The sequence below is a fragment of the Littorina saxatilis genome, linkage group LG2 (assembly GCF_037325665.1).
Source record: "Littorina saxatilis isolate snail1 linkage group LG2, US_GU_Lsax_2.0, whole genome shotgun sequence".
Lineage (NCBI taxonomy): Eukaryota > Metazoa > Mollusca > Gastropoda > Littorinimorpha > Littorinidae > Littorina > Littorina saxatilis.
The window spans coordinates 25,672,779-25,698,162 of NC_090246.1; the positions used below are offsets into that span (position 1 = coordinate 25,672,779).

Sequence of the window (25,384 nt, forward strand, 5' to 3'; positions counted from 1 at the left end):
GAATACACCTAAACACGCAGACACTTGGGTAGCGCGACTCCGTTGCTGCTAGCTTTCCACTGGGAGGAAGCGACCCGAATTTCCCAGCGATGGGACAATAAAGTAATGAAAATGAAATGAAAAAAAAAAAAGAAGAACACGAAGAAAACAAATCAGCTCTGCGATCGCTTTCACCTTTAAAATTGCTTGCATCTGAATTGCCGATGACGTCATTTTATTTGGCTGCAAGAAAGAGGACTACTCGACACACAAATTTGATCAGACAGGGGCAAATAAGTTTCGTTACTGGGCCAGACATTACCTCCCTTGACTCTGCAGACAGCTTTCAGCCCCACAACTCAGTGTCCCCCACTGACTGGCGTAACCTAAAATGAGGCCGAAGAAACCCGGAGGAACGTTATGTGTGCATGTCTGCAGCCAATGTCGTAAAAGATTGCGTTGGCTAGCACGTGAGTTTACCTGATAGACTGTAAAATCTCTTTCAGCGAAATTACTTGAGTTCCTGACTTTTGCAGGCGTGCAATACAAAGGTTAGAAAAACAAGTCGCGTGAAGCAATATCAAAACATTTAGTCGATCTCATTCTGTCTGTCTCAAACTAAAAGATCAACACTGAAAACGGGGATCAATCATCGCCGAGACTAATGAAACTTGGCTAGCCGAAACTCGAGGACCGAAACGAGTCGGGCCAAGGCTTCTCTGCGCATGTCCTGTGAACATCCAACTGAGTTTCTTTAATTTTGAGCACAATTTTGGAGAAATATTTGTAGATTTTTTTTTTTAGTAGTATGAATGGTTTGAGTTTGTTGCGGTTAACCCTGCACAGTTCGGCCTATGATGTTTTTGTTGAACAATTTTGCCGTCACCCCTCCCATAGAGTGACGTATTTCACAACTTCCTGTGTTACACAAACTCAGTAATGACCAATTTTGCCTTAACCCCTCCCATAGGGTGACGGATTTCACAACTTTCTACTGATGAACAATGTTGCTCCCGTCCCTCTCACCCCCTGGACCCAATCCATTATCACCTTCCTCCACCTCCACCACCACCCTGCGCCTCAACTTTTCAAAGCAACCCCTGCTCCCTCCCCTCGTTTGTTTGTTGCCATTTCCCCGTCTCTGTTTATGGCTCGCTGTATGTTAGCAGGTTTACACGAGTTGTTTTTGTAATTATTGAAATGCGAGCGAAGAATTACGACATGGGCGGTTTCTCCCACGTATGTAGGATAAACCGGCTTAATTCCCTGCGTTCGGACTTTCAAACGGAACACACCCAAGCCAAAACACGCTCTTATTATATTTGTTTGTCTTTAACTGTAAGCAACATCAAAGATATATATGCTGACAGCTGGGTTGAACCTTATAAATCTGGATGCATGCCTTAATCAGACCTGTCTTTCTTCCGTATGTCTGCCTAGGATAAGGACACGCAGATGGATGTCGTATTGGGTTTCCATGAACACTTTTTGGGAACACAGTTTGAAACGTTGCGTAATAATCGTATGATGATGTGGCTGTAGGTGAAGAAACCGCATGAAAAATACGGTCAAGTTTCAATACATTAAGTGTACCTCGTTTCATTGTCTTTTCAGTGGCAAAACTGGATAAACCGTACGTCACCATCATGAATAGAAAATACTACATGGCTTGCTGTGTTGTACCAGATTTACACGAGTTGCTTTTTAAAATATTGAACTGCGAGCGAAAGCGAGCTTTTCAATATTTGAAAAAGCAACTCTTGTAAATATGGTACGCCGCAGCAACCCATGTAATATTATTGAGCGAGTTTTCGCGAGGAACAGGGTTGAGCTATGGTAGGGTCACTGCGCATGTCTGGTTTTTTTCTTCGCGGAAACGCTGTTGGGTTGTGTCCAGTCGCGTCCCTTGCAACAAGATAGCGACAAGCGCGTTACGGATTTACTGTTGTGGAGAGTTGATGGACGACGATGATGAACAAGCAGTACTGTTTTATTGTTGATGTGAATGTAATGCCAAAACATCGAACTATCGATTCGAACGTCAATGAAGAAGTGAGCGTGAAAATCGAGCGCAAAACAGCCGGGTAAAAGTTCAGGGCGCTAAAGTACATTTGAGCCGAAATCGCACCCAAACTCCTTGACCTCATTTCTTCCCAAAATAAACATCACTGCTAAAATAAAATGCATTAAAACCAAGACAGTATCCAACCCAGTATCCTTAATTTTTGAAAGGCTAAGTGATTTACAACAAATGTCTTCTCACAATCCGTAACTTTGTCAACAAATATTTGCAGAAGTTTCTCACCTCGCCTTGGCAGCCATCTTGGAACTGGAGAGACCCTACGCAGGAAGCAAGGTTGAAAGTTGGTTAACCGGTGACGTCACTCCAGTCGTACCGGACCGAGTTTTTGCGACCTCCGGTTCGACTCGAGTCACCTTAGTTGACGCTAAAACTCGCTCACTCTGTTTATCCTACATACTGCACTTACGTATATTTTACTCAAAACGTCCCGCAGTCGAAGCGTCCAAATTGAAGACGCTTCTTTTGGAAACCCGATCTCTTCCAAAGCGTCGTGCGATCTTTGACGTCAAAGCAGATAAACGTCACTCTAGAAAGTATAGTGTGACGTGTTATTTCTAAACATTCTTCCAGACAAAACAACAGGCGTAAAAGTGTTTCCATAATGACGTGTGTCTCGGTGACTATGGCAGTGGAAAAGCAGGTCCATGCCAGACTTGTTTGACACGACCTCATTTACATGATGTACACGCGTTAGCAATTTTCTCCCCCCTTTCCTAACCTAGGTGGTGGATTCAAGTGCTAGTCTTTGGGATGAGACGAAAAACCGAGATCCCTTCGTGTACACTACATTGGGGTGTGCACGTTAAAGATCCCACGATTGACAAAAGGGTCTTTCCTGGCAAAATTGTACAGGCATAGATAAAAAATGTCCACCAAAATACCCGTGTGACTTGGAATAATAGGCCGTGAAAAGTAGGATATGCGCCGAAATGGCTGCGATCTGCTGGTCGATGTGAATGCGTGATGTATTGTGTAAATAAAATCCATCTCACACGGCATAAATAGATCCCTGCGCCTTAAGTCCGAGTCTGGAGATACGCGCGCGATATAAGACTTCATATAACAATATTGGTGGCACGAACACTGCGTTTTTGTAGTTTTAACTTTGACTTGTGCCTTGCAGAAAGGCTGTCGTACACGTTGGTGATGCTCGATACCAGACTTACTGGTCACAGAAGCCACCAACCTTTAGAGCTTCTTCTTCGCGCTTGAGAATTCGAATGTCACCCAGACTTTCATTTGTGTTTTCAGAGATATACCTGCAGTGTGCCAATCCCTATGGAGAGTTTGACGCGTAGCAAGGCAAAGCGGCCTGACACCTTCGTCGTTGTGTAACATGGTGCGTTCATGGGAAGATCCCATCATCTCCCGTCGTTCACCGTGATATAGCGAGACTTTGTCGCAGCACATGATCCAAAGGGATGATAATAATTAATTTTCTTGTAAAACGCTCTATAGATCTATCCAGTGTTGCCCTGCTCAAATCAGCAAAATTATCACCTTATCATTGTGTGTGTACATGTGTAACTGACGTAGTATTCATGTATCTTCATGTCAGTGTCAGTGTCGTATCAGTGTTCTTCTTGTCATGTTTACAATAGTCTGTTTACTGTGTAGCGAATTCCAAACACATGTCATAATGCTCAAAGTATTGTACAACGTTTTGAAAATAGATGAACCTTCGCGAATAAATAAATAAGTAAGTAAATAAAAAAATAAATGAATTAATAAATTAATTAATAAATTAATAAATAAAAATGAATGAAAGAATACACAAATAAACAAATAAACAAATAAATGAATAAACAAATAAATAATATAACTAAAAAGATAAAAATGAATCAGTAAATCAATCAATTAATCAAACACTCAGCCAATAAATAATCAATCAATCAATCAATCATTCAATTAAGTAATCAACAAAAAAGAAATAGAAACGAAGACGTTTTGAAAAAAGGAGAAAGACAATTCTTCCTCAAATGTTCAGAGATGGCTCACGCATTCGCGAAATTTGACAACTGCAAGTATTGTAAGAGTCAAGAACTCTGTTCATACCTTGAAAGCGTAAACGAAAAAGGGTAAAATCCAAGAACAGTGTCCCAAATTCAAGGAAGAACCAAACTTTACAGACAGTGAGAACCGTGGACGTGTGTTGACAAAGAAACAATATCGTGGTGAAAAAGTGTGACTGTGAAAATTGTAAACACTCAGTAAACGTCACTGTATGTTCAAAGGGAATAACGAAATGGTGGACTATTAACGGACAGAGTTAATTTTAGGACACTGTTCTTGAATTTCACTAGCACAAGCCTTGCTTCAAAAATATAACGCTGATCTATTCCTTGCAAACGGTTTTAACTAATCAGACGACAGCTTTAGCAAAGATAGGGCACGAAAAATATCTTGGCTATTTCTTTTTTTTCTGTCAGAATGAAAGAAAAACAGAAGTAAACAAATTGTTTTAAACATACGACAGTAGTACAATGTAATGTAAGGGCGAGAACAAACCAACTGGCCAAATCCAGTGTGAACTTGTAACTTGAAATTCTCCACTTTAGACTCAACTTCATTCATTTGTTCATGCAGTTGTATACTAACGTTTTAGCGTGTATTGTTTATTTGTGTAATAAAAGAGAATGAACAATTATACAATTGTGCATTGTTTTTTGTCTTTGTTTATCTGTTTCTCTCGCTGCAGACCCTCCTTCCATTTTCTCTCTAGCTCTCTCTCTCTCTCTCTCTCTCTCTCTCTCTCTCTCTCTCTCTCTCTCTCTCTCTCTCTCTCTCTCTCTCTCTCTCTCTCTCTCTCTCTCTCTCTCGGTGTGTGTGCGTGTGTGTGTGTGTGTGTGTGTGTGTGTGTGTGTGTGTGTGTGTGTGTGTGTGTGTGTGTTTGTGACAACTATCTCTGTCGCAGTCTCTCTGTATCGCTGTCTTTCTCTGTCTGTCTATGTTTCTGTCTCTGTCTCTGTCTCTTTCTCTCTCTCAAACACACACACACACACACACACACACACACACACACACACACACACACACACACACACACACACACGCTCACATGTACGCACGCACGCTCGCACACACACATATACGCACGCACGCACTCACATATACACAAAAATACACACACATACACACACACACACACACACACACACACTCACACACACACAAACCCTCTCGGACTCTTTGGTGTTTTCGTCCGGTCGAAGCGCACACACACAAAAACACATTAGGGCCTACTTCCTGATATCCTTGCAATAAACGCGTACTGTGGATTTTATTTAGCTCCAACTTGCGGCAATGGAATGTAATGTACTTTAGTCGTCTCCGTCTTAGTTCGTGCTCAAACACGCTGGTCAAACTCTAGTCGCCTTTATTCCTACCACGATGACCTCTTAGTTCGCCGACTTCAAAACTGTGACCCGAGGGTCCTCATTTCATGATTTTAGCATTGATATTAACTACTAAGAAGGTCTCCCAAGGTCCAACATTTACGTCACTTCACTGAAGCGAACGAGTTTGTGTGCCTTCATGCCGCTCGTATCATCACAGCCCCCCGCGGGTTAGGCCTAGGGGGAGTCCCATATTGGTTGGGACGAGAAGAATTTACCCGATGCTCCCCAGCATGTTGTAAGAGGCGACTAACGGATTCTGTTTCTCCTTTTACCCTTTTTAAGTGTTTCTTGTATAGAATATAGTCAATGTTTGCAAAGATTTTAGTCAAGCAGTATGTAAGAAATGTTAAGTCCTTTGTACTGGAAACTTGCATTCTCCCAGTAAGGTCATATATTGTACTACGTTGCAAGCCCTTGGAGCAATTTTGTGATTAGTGCTTTTGTGAACAAGAAACAATTAACAAGTGGCTCTATCCCATTCCCCCCCCCCCCCCCCCCCTTTTCCCTGTCGCGATATAACCTTGAACGGTTGCAATTGAAAACGACGTTAAACACCAAATAAAGAAAGTATCATCACATCAGCCAGTCTGACAGAAAACGTGTTGTGTTGATGTCGCCTGTAGCTATACACTCGCCTTGCTAGACCCCCCGATACAAAATTATGTGCCTCGTAAAATCATTACTTTACAATCATTGAACCTACACCGTCCTTGTATGTGAGTCGGTGAGACGTTTATTGGATGTTTGGATCGAGGCTACAGTGCAGACTACACCTGTGACACCCCCGTCAACATGACTGTAAATCTAAGGGGAACAACTCGCCCAGTCCTCTCTTCAAGAAGCAACAAAACCTCTTGACTCGACTCAATTACCAAGAGCTATCGAGACAATTTGAGAGCGAGAGCGGTGGAGACTTTATGGTATTTAAACACTCATAACTTGATCCGCGTGTGTCAAAGTGAACTTTGGAAGTGGTGTTCACTGTGTTTCAGATTGGAAGAGCGTGTCGATCGCTCAACGTCCGTCTCTCTTTCAGTTTCAGTGAAACATGCGGATTACCCTAGCGACCTGAAATACTACACGATTGAGGACACGGAGTCGTACCGGTGGCGGTGTGTGAGAACGCATAAGAAGACGCTGCTAATGAGTCAAAACGGCCGTCTACGGCTGTCCTGGGAACTAATTTATGTTAAAATAATCCATTTTGACATGAGGCTTAGTTTGTGAGCGTCCCCATTTGATAAGTTCGTGTTGTCTCTCAATTAATTAACGAAAAAGACGATTTGAGTTTTTTGTGACAATTATATCATTAGTTTGCGCGGCCTACGTCGAAAAAGAAAGCTAATTACTTGAGTATTGGCATTGGTCGCCGAGAACACCGACCGATATGTGGTTTCGGTAAAAGCAGGTCAGATCGACTTTGCCGCCAAGCTGTGACATCGAACGAGACAGGATTGCTCAACTTGACTGAATTTATTCAAGATGTCTGTCTTCGTGGACTGTGTCGGGCCGGGACAAACATGGATGAAATGGTTCATCTGCGCTGTTTTTCTTCTGTCTTGGAATTTGGAGTCAGCAGGTAAGATGTCACCATAAAGATTATGACAATTTGACTTAATATTCTTCTTTTGACGTTGGCGTGCTCTTATTAATGTCGCGTCGTTTTTGTTACATTTAGTTAAGTTTTGACTAAATATTTTAACATCGAGGGGGAATCGAAACGAGGGTCGTGGTGTATGTGCGTGTGTGCGTGTGTGCGTGTGTGTGTGCGTGTGTGCGTGTGTGTGTGTGTGTGTAGAGCGATTCAGACTAAACTACTGGACCGATCTTTATGAAATTTGACATGAGAGTTCCTGGGTATGAAATCCCCGAACGTTTTTTTCATTTTTTTGATAAATGTCTTTGATGACGTCATATCCGGCTTTTCGTGAAAGTTGAGGCGGCACTGTCACGCCCTCATTTTTCAACCAAATTGGTTGAAATTTTGGTCAAGTAATCTTCGACAAAGCCCGGGGTTCGGTATTGCATTTCAGCTTGGTGGCTTAAAAATTAATTAATGACTTTGGTCATTAAAAATCTGAAAATTGTAAAGAAAAATAAAAATTTATAAAACGATCCAAATTTACGTTGATCTTATTCTCCATCATTTGCTGATTCCAAAAACATATAAATATGTTATATTCGGATTAAAAACAAGCTCTGAAAATTAAATATATAAAAATTATTATCAAAATTAAATTGTCCAAATCAATTTAAAAACACTTTCATCTTATTCCTTGTCGGTTCCTGATTCCAAAAACATATAGATATGATATGTTTGGATTAAAAACACGCTCAGAAAGTTAAAACAAAGAGAGGTACAGAAAAGCGTGCTATCCTTCTTAGCGCAACTACTACCCCGCTCTTCTTGTCAATTTCACTGCCTTTGCCATGAGCGGTGGACTGACGATGCTACGAGTATACGGTCTTGCTGAAAAATGGCAGCTACTTGACTAAATATTGTATTTTCGCCTTACGCGACTTGTTACATTTAGTCAAGTTTTGACTAAATGTTTTAACGTAGAGGGGGGAATCGAGACGAGGGTCGTGGTGTATGTGTGTCTGTCTGTGTGTGTGTGTGTAGAGCGATTCAGACTAAACTACTGGACCGATCTTTATGAAATTTGACATGAGAGTTTCTGGGTATGATATCCTCAGACGTTTTTTTTCATTTTTTTGATAAATGTCTTTGATGACGTCATATCCGGCTTTCCGTGAAAGTTGAGGCGGCACTGTCACGCTCTCATTTTTCAACCAAATTGGTTGAAATTTTGGTCAAGTAATCTCCGACGAAGCCCGGACTTCGGTATTGCATTTCAGCTTGGTGGCTTAACAATTAATTAATGACTTTGGTCATTAAAAATCTGAAAATTGTAAAACAAATATTTTTTTTATAAAACGATCCAAATTTACGTTCATCTTATTCTCCATCATTTGCTGATTCCAAAAACATATAAATATGTTATATTTGGATTAAAAACAAGCTCTGAAAATTAAAAATATAAAAATTATTATCAAAATTAAATTTTCTTTTACAATTTTCAGATTTTTAATGACCAAAGTCCTTAATTAATTTTTAAGCCACCAAACTGAAATGCAATCCCGAAGTCCGGCCTTCATCGAAGATTGCTTGGCCAAAATTTCAATCAATTTGATTGAAAAATGAGGGTGTGACGGTGCCGCCTCAACTTTTACAAAAAGCCGGATATGACGTCATCAAATGTATTTATCGAAAAAAAGAAAAAAATCTCCGGGGATATCATTCCCAGGAACTCTCATGTCACGTTTCATAAAGATCGGTCAAGTAGTTTAGTCTGAATCGCTCTACACACACACACAGACACACAGGTTCAAGTGCTAGTCTTTCGGATGAGACGAAAAACCGAGGTCCCTTCGTGTACACTACATTGGGGTGTGCACGTTAAAGATCCCACGACTGACAAAAGGGTCTTTCCTGGCAAAATTGTATAGGCATAGATAAAAATGTCCATCAAATACCCGTGGGACTTGGAATAAAGTAAAAAAAATCCATCTCACACGGCATTAAGTCTCAGGAAACATGAATACACGCATGCAGAAAAAAAAAATATGGGTAGCGCCGTATGTATGGCAGCTCGCTTTCCCCGGGGAGAAAGCAGCCCGAATTTCCATGAGGGTAACCTCACTGGACTGTAAATTTTATCCAATCCAATCCAATCCAATCCAATCCTCACACACACACACACACACACACACACACATACATACACCATGACCCTCGTCTCGATTCCCCCTCTATGTTAAAACATTTAGTCAAAACTTGACTAAATGTAAAAGGCAGATCACTGCTTACTAAATTACCCTCGTTAAATAAAAATATTTCATTGTCTTTGTTATTGTCATTCTCTCTCTCTCTCTCTCTCTCTCTCTCTCTCTCTCTCTCTCTCTCTCTCTCTCTCTCTCTCTCTCTCTCTCTCTCCGTCTCTCTGTCTCTGTATCTCTCTCTGTCTCCCTATCTCACTGTCTCCCTCTCTCACTGTCTCCCTCTGTCTCTCTCTCTCGCCCTCTCTCTCTCTCTCTGTTTCTATCTCTCTTTATGTCTCTCTCTCGCTTTCTGTCTCTCTCGCTTTCTGTCTCTCTCGCTCTCTTTCTCCTTCTCTCTCTCTCTCTCTCTCTCTCTCTCTCTCTCTCTCTCTCTCTCTCTCTCTCTCTCTCTCTCTCTCTCTCTCTCTCTCTCTCTCTAGATGTCGGTCTCTGTCTGTCTGTCTGTCTGTCTGTCTGTCTGTCTGTCTGTCTGTCTGTCTCTCTCTCTCTCTCTCTCTCTCTCTCTCTCTCTCTCTCTCTCTCTCTCTCTCTTCCCCTTCTTACAGTACCTGAAGTTTTTCACGCACTTACACACCTCAAGCAAACAGGCACCCGGGGGCTCGATGGGCTTGATGGTAGGATTCTTAAATTGTCAGCCCCCGTAATTTCTGAAACACTTACCTACATTTACAATCTCTGTTTAGACAAAAAATATTTTCCAGTCGCCCTGAAACAGGCTAAAGTCATTCCTCTGTTTAAATCAGGTGACAAAAGAGACCCCTCAAATTATAGGCCAATTTCCATTTTGTCTGTGTTATCAAAACCACTGGAAAAGCATATCAACAAACACATCCTAACACATTTCAACCAAAACAACTTATTCCATCCTAAACAATCAGGATTTAGAGCTAAGCATTCCTGCCACACTGCCTTAATCTCTCTTGTTGATCAGTGGTTGTACAAAATAAACGATAATGAATTCTGTGGTGCCATTTTCGTAGACTTTGCAAAAGCCTTTGACGTAATTGATCACACATTATTGCTTAGAAAATTCGGTTTGTATGGCGTCGGATATGATACTATCAATCTTGTTAGTTCATTCCTCTCTGACAGACAACAGACAGTTCTTACAAACACTAGAGCATCGAGCATGCAAGCTGTAGATTACGGTGTACCACAAGGATCGGTATTAGGACCTCTGCTCTTCTCAATATATGTTAATGACCTCCCCCTTTATATTCAACATTTATGTGAACTTTTTGCAGATGATACCACAATTCACTCCAGTAACAAAAATTTAACTCGCTTATCAGAATCCCTCCAAGGAAGTCTAAACCAGCTGACAGAATGGACTGACCTAAATCACATGTCTCTTAACCCAAAGAAAACCAAATATATGATAATTACAACTAGACAAAAACGACAGAATTTTACCTCAACTGGTCCCGATTTAATGATTGACGGCAATATAGTGGAAAAAGTCGACCATCACAAAGTTCTAGGTGTCCACATCGATAACAACCTGTCTTGGTCAACTCACATTGAACAACTTAGTAAATTAGTGTCAAAGAAAGTGTACCTCTTATCTAGAATTAAACACTTCCTTAATTGTCAAGCCAGGAAGTTATTTTTCACTGCTCATATTCAGTCTCTTATTGATTACGCATCCACTCTATGGGACTCTGCAAGTGATCATTCCCTAAAGCTACTCAGCAGATTACACAAAAGAGCGCTAAAAGTAGTATTACTCAAACAGACTACTCTCACCGACTCAGACTACATCAACATAGGGGTCCTACCTCTAAAGTCAAGAATGAATTACAACAAAGGAATAATGATGCATAAAATTATGACAGAAAATGCACCCGAAACCATTTGCTCAAAGTTCTCTTTGAAGAATTCGCACCACTTTATAAAACTAAACACTCCTCTTCCTAGGATAGACCTATTTAAATCAAGTCTTGTTTATTCAGGAAGCAGCCTCTGGAACGCTCTTCCGGACGCCCTGCGGCAATCCACCAACACGGATTCTTTTAGAACCAAATATTCTTTCCATTTAATGAACTCTATGAACAAATAAACTTGATTGGTATGTTTTCTTTGTATACAGTTGTTCATTATCGGAATTATGGTTTATTGTGACAAAATCACGAAGATTTGGCTCTGTAATACATTGTTTTGCTGAGCTAATGTATTGTTGGGTTACTTTCCGTTTATCTTCATTGCTTTACACCCAATTTTGAACACTACCTTATGATCTACAATGCTTCTACATAATGCGCTTCATGTACATAAACTTATATGTTCTACCATTAATGTTTTTATGTAACCTTTTTCTAGTCATAGTTATAGTAAAATAGTTTAGTCCCTCTTTAGGGCGAGGGCCAGATGCAAAAAAGCATATCTATGCTTATTCTTGTCACCCTCGAAAAATAAAGATTTGTCATTGTCATTGTCTCTCTCTCTCTCTGTAAAGTTGACGCTAAACAAGGCTCTCTCTCTCTCTCTCTCTCTCTCTTTCTCTCTGTCTCTCTCACTACCTCTCTATCTCTCTCTCTCTCTCTCTCTCTCTCTCTCTCTCTCTCTCTCTCTCTCTCTCTCTCTCTCTCTCTCTCTCTCTCTCTCTCTCTCTCTCTCTCTCTCTCTCTCTCTCTCTCTCTCTCTGTAAAGTTGACGCTAAACAAGGCTGTCTTGATGCACAAAGTAGGCCTAATTAACAATGATGTTCCTGGATATTTAAAGTCACATTTCAGTCATGCCAGATAAAGATATGGGTCCCAGAATCTGATCCCTCCTATCCCTCGTCTAGACTTGTATAAGTCAAGTTTAGCCTTCTCAGGAGCGTCTCTATGGAATTCCCTACCCCTACCCCTCCGAAATGCCTCTTCTGTGAAAACATTTAGGCGCCAGTTCCATTCCCGCTTGATGGGTAAATAGAACACTTTTCATGTCTTATATATATGTTAGTGCTTTTTTTGTATTTTGATTTGTTCTGTATGTGTAAGTATTGATACCATACATGCAAATGATCGTGACAATTCCTACCCACATTTTCCCCCTTTTGTCATCAGTTGTTTTGAATGTTTATATGCAATACGTTATTGCAACTATGCTGCAATTTCCACACTATATTGTTTTTCCATTTTCGAGTGTGTATAAGAACCCCTTTTCCTTCTTACTATCTATATTCTTTGCGTCTGTATCAAGTGTTTGTATCTGGGACAGGTTATAAGATTAGGCTTTGCCTAAAACCTCTATCCTTCTGTAATAAAGTTTAGTTTCAGTTTCAGTTTCTCTCTCTCTCTCTCACCCCTCTCTCTCTCTCTCTCTCTCTCTCTCTCTCTCTCTCTCTCTCTCTCTCTCTCTCTCTCTCTCTCTCTCTCTCTCTCTCTCTCTCTCTCTCTCTCTCTCTCTCTCTTTTTATTTCTCTCGTGTGATTGTCTGTTGGTGTGTTTTGTGTGTTTGTGAGTTTGTTTGGGAGTGTGTTTGTCTTTACTTTTTTTATTAGGGATGTGGGGAGTAGAGGCGGAAATACATGATTGAGTGTGGTAGTTCGTTCATTTCAAAGCACAGTTCTGTCCGTGTAAACGATTCAGCTCACCATCGCACATCTGGACAGGCTTTTTACATGGTGAAAGGCCATCTCTGCACCTGGAAACATACCACAAAATCCTCATCCGCTGGGCTCTTTGCTGGACGTGCAGAGTGGACAGATTTCGATGACCTGCTTCGGAATAATTATTCATACTGGTGGATTTTTAAAATACTAATTCATAGCATCAATAAAATCCCTCTCTGCAAAGAAAGCGCCCGGACTGTTGATTTTTGGCTCGTGTCAAAGAAGAGGAATAATGGCCTTGCCCCATGTAGAAGAGGAATAATGGCCTTGCCCCATGTAGAAGAGGAATAATGGCCTTGCCCCATGTAGGTAGAGGTTACATGCCGAGTCTCAGTGATTATCAAAAATAATGGTCGAAGTTAGCGGATCATGAAAAATGCGAGCTTTAGCGAGCTTTTTCATGACCGCGAACTGAGACCATTATTTTTTTATAATCACTGAGACGAGGTGTGTAACCTCTTTATTCCTCCTTTCTTCAGTTATTCAAAGAAAAGAGGAGTTTTTTTTTGCGAAAGTTTGATCGAATCCTATTCTCTCAACCAGTCAACCTGCGCAGGCGATCGATTAATGCGCGGTTGTATAGTTCCGTGCAAATCATTCCATTCTGTTAACACTTCTTGTCAGTTTTCCTATTTTGGGCTAAAATCAAGTACACAGATATGCTGTTATTCTGCTGTGGCGGCAAAGGCAGATATTGTGTGTTCTGTATATGTTTTGGTATCGCTTAGAATAATGTTTTTTCGTCAAATGGGACTAGCAGACGAACTTTTGCACCCGTGTTCCAACGTTAAAAACTGTATGAAGTTCAGTTTTCTGGGGAAAATAGTGTATGAAACCCCTTTATGTTGTTTAAATTGATGAGATGTGTGCATTTGGTTGCGTGTGATCTGTTTATTAAATGAAATATTGTTGAAAACTGACCGTCGGATTACAGTCTGTTGTCGAAGGAACTGAGTGAAAAGAAGGGGAACTACTCTTGTCGCTAGACAAAGTATGAGTTACTTGCCTTGGGAAATTGCTTGTGATGAACGGTTTGAGCACGGCAGATCTAGATTCAGAAAACAACCGAACTCATGGATTTTATATGGAGATTCATGTGTTCAGGCATGTAGTTGTTAATTTAAATGCGGTATGTTTGTATTGTTTGCTCCAGAGATGTATACTTCGTACATTAGAGCGTTCGGAACTTTTCAGTCGCAAAAAGTAGTACCGAAACAGAACAACCTCTCAACCCATTGCACTATCGAGGATTCAGGCTGTTGCTGGGTCGTTATTTGTTTGGTTGCTGGGTCATTATCGAAAAATAACTACCCCTACAAGTTTACAGAGGTAAAGAAGCAGAGGGGGGAATAAAAGAGGAATAATGGCCTTGCCCCATGTAGAAGCATGGCCAGATGTGTGATGGTGCGCCGTAGCGTTTACACGGGAAGAAATAATAATAATAATAATAAATGAGCATTTATATAGCGCAACATCATAACTTTACAATTATGCTCTTTGCGCTTGACACATTTAAAATTCAAACACAGTTATACAAGCATTTACATCTACATTCATAGTCAGCAACGCTTGATTAAAAGCATACACCATCAAACATACATTACAACAGATTCTTCCACTAATTAAGCAATAAAAACATGAATAAAATAGGTAGTAAAAACAAGAAAATACCAGCTGAATACCCTTAATCAAACAGAACATGTTATATAAATATGTTTATAAGTAAACGAACTAAGAATCACAATATTGCATTATTTTCTCTTCACGGGAAGGTCTGCGCCTCTGAGACAGGAGCTGGCCTCACGAGAAATGTGACCTAGATGGGGCCGACCATCAGACATGCTCTTTTTCTCTGTTTTCTTATTTTAAGTGCCCAACTCCGCAAATAATTTGACGCCTCCCTTTCCTTGTAGATCGTTAAAAGCATGTCACACTTCAAAGGGCGCCCACGGGATTAATGTGACATGACTGATGCCCTACAAGACACACATTTGCTTTCGTTTCATCCTCCTCGTCTTCCTCCGCCTTCCCTTTAACTTCTTCCTCCTCGAGGTTTTGTTGTTTTCTGATACTCTTTTCTTCTTCTCGTTTGGCTCACACCCCCACCCCTCCACTTCCCAATCCCACCACCTTTAGTTGAGTCAGACTTAAACACCAAATAGGTATTTTTTGATAACCGTTGTTGTCTCTCTTTTTTTATCCTTTTCCTCGTTGTCGTCGTCGTCGTCCTCCTCCTCCCCCTTCAGGTCATTCCGCTTCATTCCGCTTCATTCCGCTTCATTCCGCAGCATTCTCCTCTTCTTCTTTTTTTTCTCCATCTTCTTCTCCATTCATATCCTCCTTTTCTTCCTCCACTTCCTCCTTTTCGTCCTCCTCTACTTCCTCTTCTCGTCCTTCCCTTTCCTTTCCATCTTTTCCACCTCCTTCCCTTCCATATCCGCCTCTTCCTCCAATTCCTTCTGTTCCTCCATCCTCAAGTCCCGCTTCTCTCCTCCCCTCTTCATTCTGTCCTTCCTCGTTCTTAGACCCGTCCTCTCCTACTCTTCCTTAGCCTTCCCATCTCTTTCTATTTCATTTTATTTATTTATTTATCTATTTGTCCTTCATCTTCTGTGTTTCTTTTTATTTTTTATTTTTTATTTTTTTTGCTAAGCACATCATTGTGGGGCTTTTAATCAATAACATGCATCCGTCTACAATGTATCATCATTCATCCATCAACATTTATAATAAATATATAAATGGCAAGTATACAAGACATATATATTCTGTGTTTATTTTACTCGTATTATCTTGCTACTTTTTTCCCCTCTTTCAGTCCTCTTTCTCTTCATTCCCTTCCCTCGTCTTTACTGCTTTTCTCTTCTTCTTCTTCTACTACTTGTTTTCCCTTCTTCCTCCTCTAGTCACTCCTCGGTCCAACCTTCCTCCTCTTCCTTCTCATTCGTCTCCTCCTTCGCACCCTCTGTCTTTTCTTTGGCATCATCTTTTCTCTAAATACTATTTCCATTATTCCTTCTTCAAACCTCCTTTTTCTTCTTCTCTACCTGAAAGCCGAATGGCATACCTTTTCAAGGATTCAACAGAAGCGAAACAGTTCGTACGCGGAGTAACAACAATTGAATATTCGTTTTTTCTTCTTATTTTATTTTTACATTGGGCTGTGCATAATGCACTATACACATTTTTTCTTGGTGACAACACGATACAAATTGTTAAAATGCAATGTTTTGCTTACCTTGGAGTTCTCGTTAGGTTTCAAGTGTTTTCTTGGAGCTTTACTGGCGTTGTCAGCTCACTGACATTCAGCTCACGGGCCAATTTGTATCTGCCTTTTTATCAATCGTGTGTGTGTGTGTGTGTGTGTGTGTGTGTGTGTGTGTGTGTGTGTGTGTGTGTGTGTGTGTGTGTGTGTGTGTGTGTGTGTGTGTGTGTGTGTGTGTGTATGTGTGTGTGTGTGTGGATGCTTCTGTCTGTGTGTCTGTTGTGTTTGAGTCTGTCTGTCTGTCTGTCTGTCTGTCTTTCTGTCTGCATGTATGTCTGTATGTCTGTCTCTCTGTGCATATGCTCTAGGTGTTTTTCTTTGTATTGGCTATATGTCCTTCATATGCCTTTGCCTTAAATGCCTTTACATGTTCATTAACATTACTCAGCTACATACCGGATTTATTGGAGACATACCTGCTGACATTCGTCCTCAAAGCGTGTTCAGAATATGAACATACGTTTTTATACAGGTGTTTGTCTCAAAAGTTGAACTAATTGGATCTTTGTACTCTGAGCACGGCCCATTAGCTTTTGGATGTAAATTAATACAAACCGTGGGGAATATGTCGAAAACAACCCTAGGTGTAATTAGCTTTGTCAAATTTAATTGTACATCAACAGGTATCTGATTACCAGTTAGGGAGAAGTCAAACTCCAAACGAACGCGTCATTACGAGACGCAAAGAAGTTGGCAAGGGCTAAACAGCATAACTATTTTTGACATGTGAGACGTGTAGTAACAATGCGTATTTGCTTCTCCTCCAAACCCAAGGGTTGTTTACTTAATACAGTGTCTTTAGATTCTTGCCGAAGAGGATACGTGACTTGTATCAGATATTAACGAATGCATTATACGGCGGCAGTATACAAAAACATCTTAGTTGTTACCTTATTACGGATTTCCCAGAGGAAAGTGACTACCGTTGTATAAGATGTTAACGAATGCAACATAGCGTGGGTAATGGGGAGACATGCAATCCAATACCTGTAGTTGGTGGGTCATACACCCGAAAGTTTACCAGATATGACTAGGTGCATACATTATATTCCGCATAATTATCAAGTCAATTCCCATTAATCTCTGTGATCAGGTCTTCAAGTTCTTGCTATACCATCGGGCCTTGGCAGTTCCCCGCGGACACCCCCCCCCCCCCCCCGCCCCCATTCGCATCCCATCTCTATCACTATCTGTCTGTCTGTCTGTCTCTGTCTCTCGTTGTCTCTGTCTCTGTTTTTCTCTATCTCTCTGTGTCTCTCTGTCTCTATTTCTCTCCCCCCCCCCCCCCGTCTCTCCCTCTCTCTCTCTTTCTCCCCCCCTCTCTCTCCTCCTCTCTCTCCCTCTCTCTTTCTCTCTCCCTCTGTCTCCCTCTCTTGCCCTCTCTTGCCCTCTCTCTCTCTCTCTCTCTCTCTCTCTCTCTCTCTCTCTCTCTCTCTCTCTCACACACACACACACACAGCGCCCCAACTCAACCTTCTCCAAACTCAGTAAACCCCGCCCCACCCCCAGCCCCACCCCAGCCCCACACCCCATTCTCTCTCTAAATACTCGAGTTCCGGTCACAAACCTATACAGGCGACTTCGAGATCAATGTACGGCCCACTGTCAGCTGGAAAGAACCCACAGGGGAAATTTCTCTGGGTCTTGCCAACTCATAAAAAGAAAAATATTCTTTTAAGCGGCGTATTACTCAGCGGGTTTTTCCAGGTGACATTTCTGTGGGTATTGCCAACTCCCAAGAGCTTAATATGCTTAAAACAAACTACCCAGCAGATTTTATTCTATCTCTACAAACTAGCCATAATCACGCTTTGTATTCAGTTACTAAGCTGCACTGTAGATTTGCTCTGGTATAGATTCATGTTTGGAATTTTGTTTCTGTGTGGCAAGCATTGTCCTCCAAATGTACCATTCTTGTGCGGGAAAAATCCAAAGTTTCACATACAAAGTTAAGTGCCAAGCACAGAATGTTCGTTCAGCTCGGAAACACCGACTTTCATTACTTACAATGCAATGTCCACACAGAAAGCTGATCGATCGTTTTTATTGCTACCAACAGGAAACATACTCAGTAAGTCACGAACATCTGTGTCGCATGCCTCAAAGCAGTCGATATAATCGTGTGTTGCCAATTCAACTTGATCGCTTTTTACTTGTAACCGTCTGAAAGGGAGAGACATCTCGCTTGAATGAAACACCCCGGGCCGATGATTGCCGTGCAGGTGTGATAGCGGCGAATGAGAAAGAGCATACTGCTTTTTTTTAAATAAAACAATGAAAATTCAGCGTCATCAACTATATAAAACAAATTTAGGCTGCAAAAAACAACAACATCGAATTTATGTTATATTTTTTACTTAAGAAGTGTCAAGCTTCTCAATGTATAAGTGCCTATACTAGCTATTGTGATTCAGGAAATTCAAAGCACAAGGTGTGGGATTTTAAGAAATTGTGCACAGCGATACAAAATTGTTAGCAACACAATCTGTTAGTTTGTTTGGTTGGTTGTTTGGTGGTTGTTTGGTTGGTTGTTTGTTTATTTGTTTGTGTTCTGTTTATTCTCTGTTTGTTGTCTACTTGTTGTCTGTTTGTTGTCTGTTTGTTTGTCTGTTGTCTGTTTGTTTGTCTGTTTGTTTGTCTGTTGTCTGTTTGTTTGTCTGTTGTTTGATAGCTTGTTAGTTTGTTAGTTTGTTTGTTTGTTTGATTGTATGTATGTTGTCCCTGTTTTTGGTGGGTTTTTCCACAGAATCATATGTATATGGCATACATTTGACCTTGTAAATTCAATACACTATGGTCATCGGCCCAAGTTCTTTTTATTGTTTTCTTATTGCATGTTTCTCGGAAGTTTGTTGGGTGCCTTATGCCCCCCCCCCCCCCCCCCCCCCCAAAAAAAAACCCGCTCTCACAAATGTTTACGTTGTGATTGTGTAAAATACAAAGGGAAAACCCCGATTTTCCGTTTCCAATTTCACGCTTTTCCGACCGCAGTCGTCGAATCGCCGTTGGTCATTTTGTAACAGGACCAAAGCATCGTATAACGGTCAATGACACAAATCCTGATATAATCTGTCATTCATAGTAACCGACCCGGTGGCCCGAAGCATAATGGTGAACATATATTCAGTACGACTTGATTTAAATCAACAGCATTTTAGCGGATCTGGCAACAATTTCTTCTGCACTCCTTTCCTCCCTCTGCTAAATTATGCATCTGTCTGTCTACCTGTCTGTCTGCCTTTCTGTCTATCTGTATGTCTACCTGTCTGTCTGTCTTTCTGTCTGTCTGTCTATCTGTCGGTGTCTCCCCCCTCTCTCTCTCTCTCTCTCTCTCTCTCTCTCTCTCTCTCTCTCTCTCTCTCTCTCTCTCTCTCTCTCTCTCTCTCTCTCTCTCTCTCTCTCTCTCTCTCTCTCTCTCTCTCTCAAACACACACACACGCACACACACACACACACACACACACACACACACCACATATACACGAACGCACGCACGCACGCACACACGCATACACACGCACGCATACACACACACACACACACACACACACACACACACACACACACACACACACACACACACGCCGTCACTTTACTTTAGTAGGTCACACAAAATGTTTCACATATATGTTTCAGACTGGAAAATATCACAGAGGTATAGAGAAAAAGGAATGTATATATTTGTTCTCCTTCCTTCAGTATTGTACATGCCATTTATTTTTCCGCCCTCAGGTTTTATTTTACCTGTGTATATCTCGTCATCGATAATCGATCAATAAATTTAAGTTAAAGAAATTTATATTAGGGAAGTATCTGGAAGTTGTCCTGAAGACTATAGATATGGAGAAATATCGATCAGATGATACTGTTGTTGTTGTTTGTTTGTTTGTTTGTTTGTTTGTTTGTTTGTTTCCCTTCTTTCTTCTTCTGTCTTCTTCTTTCTTCTTCTTCTTCTTCTTCGTCTTCGTCTTCTTCTTCTTCGTCTTCGTCTTCGTCTTCTTCTTCTTCTTCTTCTTCTTCTTCTTCTTCTTCTTCTTCTTCTTCTTCTTCTTCTTCTTCTTCTTCTTCTTCTTCTTCTTCTTCTTCTTCTTCTTCTTCTTCTTCTTCTTCTTCTTCTTCTTCTTCTTCTTCTTCTTCTTCTTCGTCTTGCTGTTGTTGTTATTCGTCTTCTTCTTCGTCTTGCTGTTGTTGTTGTTGTTGTTGTTGTTGTTGTTGTTGTTGTTGTTGTTGTTGTTGTTGTAGTTGTTGCTGTGATGGTTATGGTTGTTGTTGTTGTGGAGGTGGTGGTGGTTGTGGTTGTTGTTGTTGTGGTTGCACAAACCATCACGTGAATCAGCAAACTCAAAAACAAAACCTCATCTCATTTAAACAACGTCAAATACATCACCGCACAAGGCAATCGAACAGCCTGCCAATACCCGCAACAGGACAAAGCGCTTGCTTAACAATACAACACGGCACACCCCTTTTAGTTTGAAATAAATTCGATACCACCATCTGTTGCCCTATACCGCCCAGCAAACAGCCTATCTAATCTGTGTGACTCTCCATGCACGTAGGCAAAACATAGCCTACCACTTGAACAACATTTTGTCGTGGGTTAGTATAGTTGTCTCGTGCGTAGGCTTCGGTTGGATTTGGCCTGAAACGTCATGGTTTTGTGTTTTTGCTCAAAGAGGGGGGGTGGGGGGGGGGGGGGGGGGCGCGAATGGGAGAGGACGGGTGTGCGGCGGGAGTGGGTTGTGTGTGAGGAGAATGCACCTTATGTGCTTATGTTTATGTTGGTGGGTGAAATACGTTCTGTTTATCTGTTTATCTGTTTGTCTGTGTGTCTGTCTGTCTTTCTGTCTGTCTATCTGGCTGGCTGGCTATCTATATGTCTGTCTGTCTGTCTGTCTAACTGTCTGTTTGTCTATCTGTCTGTCTGTCTGTGTTCATGTATGTGTCAATGGGATCCTGAGTCTGTCTTGCCTTATAGTGCCAGTGTGAGTATTCGAATCGTCAAATTCATATTATTCAACATTAATGAGATACACTGAGCACAAAAAGTTAAGGATATTTTTTCAGTGGAATAGCCCAGATGTTAAACAGCAGTTATTTGGTCAGAAATATACGTATATTTGAAGATCAGTCTTTCTTCTGCTCAAAAATGTGTTTCTCGAATCTGAGTAATATTTGGGTATGACGTCACAGGTCCGTTTTTTGACAGCATGATTCACTTTCAACCGTCGAAACAGTGACTTAAACTGAATAATATTTTACATTTTTTACATCCGAAAGTTTATTTGGTGTCTTACCTAACAGTTCATACACATTTCGTTCAAATCCGTCGCGCAGTCAGGCTGATCTAGCGTGTAAAAGAGAGCGACCACAATCTTGAAAAACAGCAAACAATCCGGTTTTTTTGTGGTGTTTTTGCTGGGTAGCTGCAGTTGATATGCAATAAATCTAAAATTACAAATAGCAGCCACTCAAAATTTCACAGAACGGTCACAAAGACCCTCATCTGGATTCGCGCTAGTACTTGGAGCAAACAGAAGTCGATAATGGACGTTGTAAAGGGTTTCCGTTAAAAATTTGCAAACGTTCGTAACGTCCAAGAAACAAATGTGACATCCACGCAACTGTGTACACTTTGCAAAACATGGTGTGCCAAGTTTCAGAAATGTTCTTTCATGGGCTCAAAAGATATAGCCTCATGACTTTGAAAAAATAAAAAGGTAAAATCTCACTCCACTGCGCTGTTCTAATTTTAAACGATGGCGTCTGCAAAACTCATATCAAGGTGGCTGAGTGATCAGGACACACACTTTCCAGTATCAAGGTTAATTGCACAAAGCTCAGCGATTGAAACCTTTTTTCTGTATATAAGATCTGCTGTTATAGGTGTGTTGTTTTTGAAATTTGTCTTTGGCACAGTGTTCTGGTGTGCAAGCGCGTGAGTTTATGCATCTGTCTGTCTGTGACTACGTGTGTGTTTGTATACATGTGTGCATGATAAAAAATAAAAAAATCCGAAGGCCTCCAAATAATTATACTTTTTGAGTTTGTGTCGATGTTCCCGTAGCTTGATGTTCACGGTTTACGAATTAAGGGACAACAAAAAAGGCGTTCTCTCTGTGTCATAACGGACAGATAACGGTTATCTGTATAGTAGGCCGTTATGACCTCGAGACAATGCTCTTACAGACTCTTAAAAACTTGGCGATGTTCATCTCCACAGTTCTATTCCGTAGCATTCCAACTGTCTGATTCGTCACAGCAAATGCCAGATTGTGTCTCGCCGCTATTAAGACGACGGTGAGAAAAACCCAGTGTTGGGTCCATCTGACGTCATATGTTTTTGAATTATATGACGCCATGTCTGCATTCTTCTGTCCTTTTGATTCTTTGTCTTCTTTACTTCTTTCTTATACAGCACAGCTGTGTTCAAAACACGTGAACAGTTCTTTTCTGCAACTGCTACTGAGCAAGTTGTTCGCATCATCCGTGAAGGCTATATGCATCTTATCGGAGAACGAGAAACAAAATTACAGAAAAAGTCCTTTAAAAGTTGCGCGAAAGACACCAGGGACAGTATTGTTCACCTCTTTTCAAACGATCATAACTTTTGAGCCTGTGAAAGAATGTTTCTGACACTTGGCACACATGTAATGGCACCATTCTTTGCAAAACATACAAAGTTGAGTGCATGTCACATTTGTTTCTTGGACGTTACAAACGTTTCCAAAGTTTTAACGGAAAACCGTTACAACGTCCATTCTCGTGTTCTGTTTGATCTCAGTACTGGAACATACACTGATGAGGGTCTTTGTCATCGTTATGTGAAATTTGGAGAGGCTGCTATTTGTAGTTTTAGATTTATTGCATATCAACTGCGGCTACCCAGCAAAAACACCTTAAAAACCCTGGATTTTTTGCCGTTTTTCAGGACTGTGGTCGCTCTCTTTTACACGCTGGATCAGCCTGACTGCGCGGCGGATTTAAACGAAATGTGTATGAACTGTTAGGTAAGGCACCAAATAAACTTTTTGGTGTAAAAAATGTAAAATATCGTTCAGTTTAAGTTACCGTTTTGACAGTTGAAAGTGAATCATGCCGTCAAAAAACGCCGTCATACCCAAATATTACTCAGATTCCAGAAACACATTTTTGAGCAGAAGAAAGACTGATTTTCAAATACACGTATATTTCTGACCAAAAAACTGCTGTTTAACATCTGGGCTATACCACTGAAAAATATCCTTAACTTTTTGTGCTCAGTGAGTGACAGCATCGTGATTAAGTCATATACTGATGAAATGAAATTAGCTTATTCATTCTGTCAGTCGTTCTCTTTATTGCAGCTTTGTTTTCAACAGAGTTGCCGAGTGCGTTCGGATCTTAAATCAGTCCTGCTCGCTGACGGTAGCTATCGGACTGGCACATCGTGTTCTTTTTGCTCCCACCCGTTTGTTCTCGGGCATTATCATCTGCATTGAAGTGTTGATTACTGGTCCATCTCGACATCCCTCATGAATATTCTGAACAAAAGTTCAAGGCACAAGCACCGAGAATACCTTAAACAACCTTCCCTCGTAATGGGCAACGTCAAGATGGTATCTGATTTGCATACCAGAAGGTCAAGGTCACATTCGGTGCGGGACGAACGTGAGAGGCGGAAGTGCCTGTTTCATGCATAGGATCACGCAAGAACCTGGGGATAAACACTTCCTCGACGTATGAATATTCATTGCTCTTCGTTTTGTTGTTTCCCTGCAGGAAGAATGTCTGTGTGTACAAAATGCTGTCATGGCAGATGGTGATGACGATGACGATGACGACGATGATGATGATGATGATGATGATGATGATGATGATGATGATGATGATGATGATGATGATGATGATGATTTGGAGGAGGATCGGGGGAGGAAGAAGAGGAGGAGGAGGAGGAGGAGGAGGAGGAGGAGGAGGAAGAAGATGAGGATGATGATGATTTCAGAACGGTTCGTGTCGTTATGTTTCAGATGCACAGGGCTGCCCAGTAACAGTTGCAGACCCCGAAAAGTTCATGGAAACGGCCCCTCCAGGTAAACGTTCATGCTCGAACACATAATCCTAAGTGGACATTTAATCTTGGTTGTCATTATTGTTACTTTGTTACTTAGTTGCTTAGTTACTTGGTTAGCTGGGGTCCTGATTTGGCCTATATGGTCCGCTGGACCCAAAAGGCAACAACTAACTAACTAACTAACTTAGTTAGCTACTCAGCTACTTTGTTAAACATCTTTTTATTTATTCAGTTATTCTTTCATGATAAAATAAATGCTATCATTGTTCTCCTGTCTATACCATTTCAGGTTTGGACCTGCTAAATATAAGCGCCGGGGCCGGAATATTATGGAGTTTCAAGATCAACAGTCACAAAGATTCTTCTGAGCTGGAATCGTACTTTCGCTTGGAAACGAAAGCGAACATCACATCTCTGATCCTCAACAAAACGTTAGATCTTGAAGAGGCTAAAGATATAATGGTCATCGATGTACGTTATTACGAGATTGTTAGATTGTTTGTAGATAGATTGGTTGGTGTGTGTGTGTGTGTGTGTGTGTGTGTGTGTGTGTGTGTGTGTGTGTGTGTGTGTGTGTGTCTGGTGTGTGTGTGTGGGTGGGTGTGTGTGTGTGTGTGTGTGTGTGTGTGTATGTGTGTATGTGTGTGTGTGTGTGTGGTTACATTTTCACAAAAAGTAATCAAATGCAAGAATGGTAAGGTATTGGAACGTTTTTGATTTTAACAAAACAAGACGTTCACGAGTACGCCTGCCAAATGGCCTTTATATTTGACAGACAAACAGACAAAAAGACATATATAAAATGAACTCTGTTTTTTTAAATGCCAGAAGGTAAAGTGAAACAGTGGAAAATCATGGTTACAGTTTGCAACACCGCAGAGCTCCATCTGTCGTAAAGCACACATTTTATATGGCAAACCAAATTATTTTCCTGATAAAATACTTTGTTGTGCATGCTTTCTGATTTGGATGTAGTGAATGTTTTAAATGTGTTTGCCCGTTAATTAATAATCGGAATACAAGTGCAGTGAAAATTTTTTTTTTATTTGTTTGCTTAACGCCCAGCCGACCACGAAGGGCCATATCAGGGCGGTGCTGCTTTGACATATAACGTGCGCCACACACAAGACAGAAGTCGCCGCACAGGCTTCATGTCTTACCCAGT

At 41.0% G+C, this 25,384-nt stretch overlaps 1 protein-coding gene across 2 annotated transcripts in view; it reads left to right on the forward strand.

The window, feature by feature from the left end:
* The first annotated feature begins 6,254 nt into the window (after positions 1 to 6,254).
* LOC138958618 (protocadherin-11 X-linked-like) overlaps positions 6,255 to 25,384 on the forward strand; it is a 100,309-nt gene continuing 81,179 nt past the window's right edge. For both annotated transcript variants that reach the window (XR_011453453.1, XM_070329827.1), the window contains exons 1-3: positions 6,255 to 7,039; positions 24,176 to 24,238; positions 24,509 to 24,690. Coding sequence is in view for 1 of the 2 variants with exons in the window: in XM_070329827.1 (XP_070185928.1) it covers positions 6,943 to 7,039; positions 24,176 to 24,238; positions 24,509 to 24,690 (342 nt within the window). In the remaining variant the exon portion in view is untranslated. The remainder of the gene's footprint in view (positions 7,040 to 24,175; positions 24,239 to 24,508; positions 24,691 to 25,384) is intronic.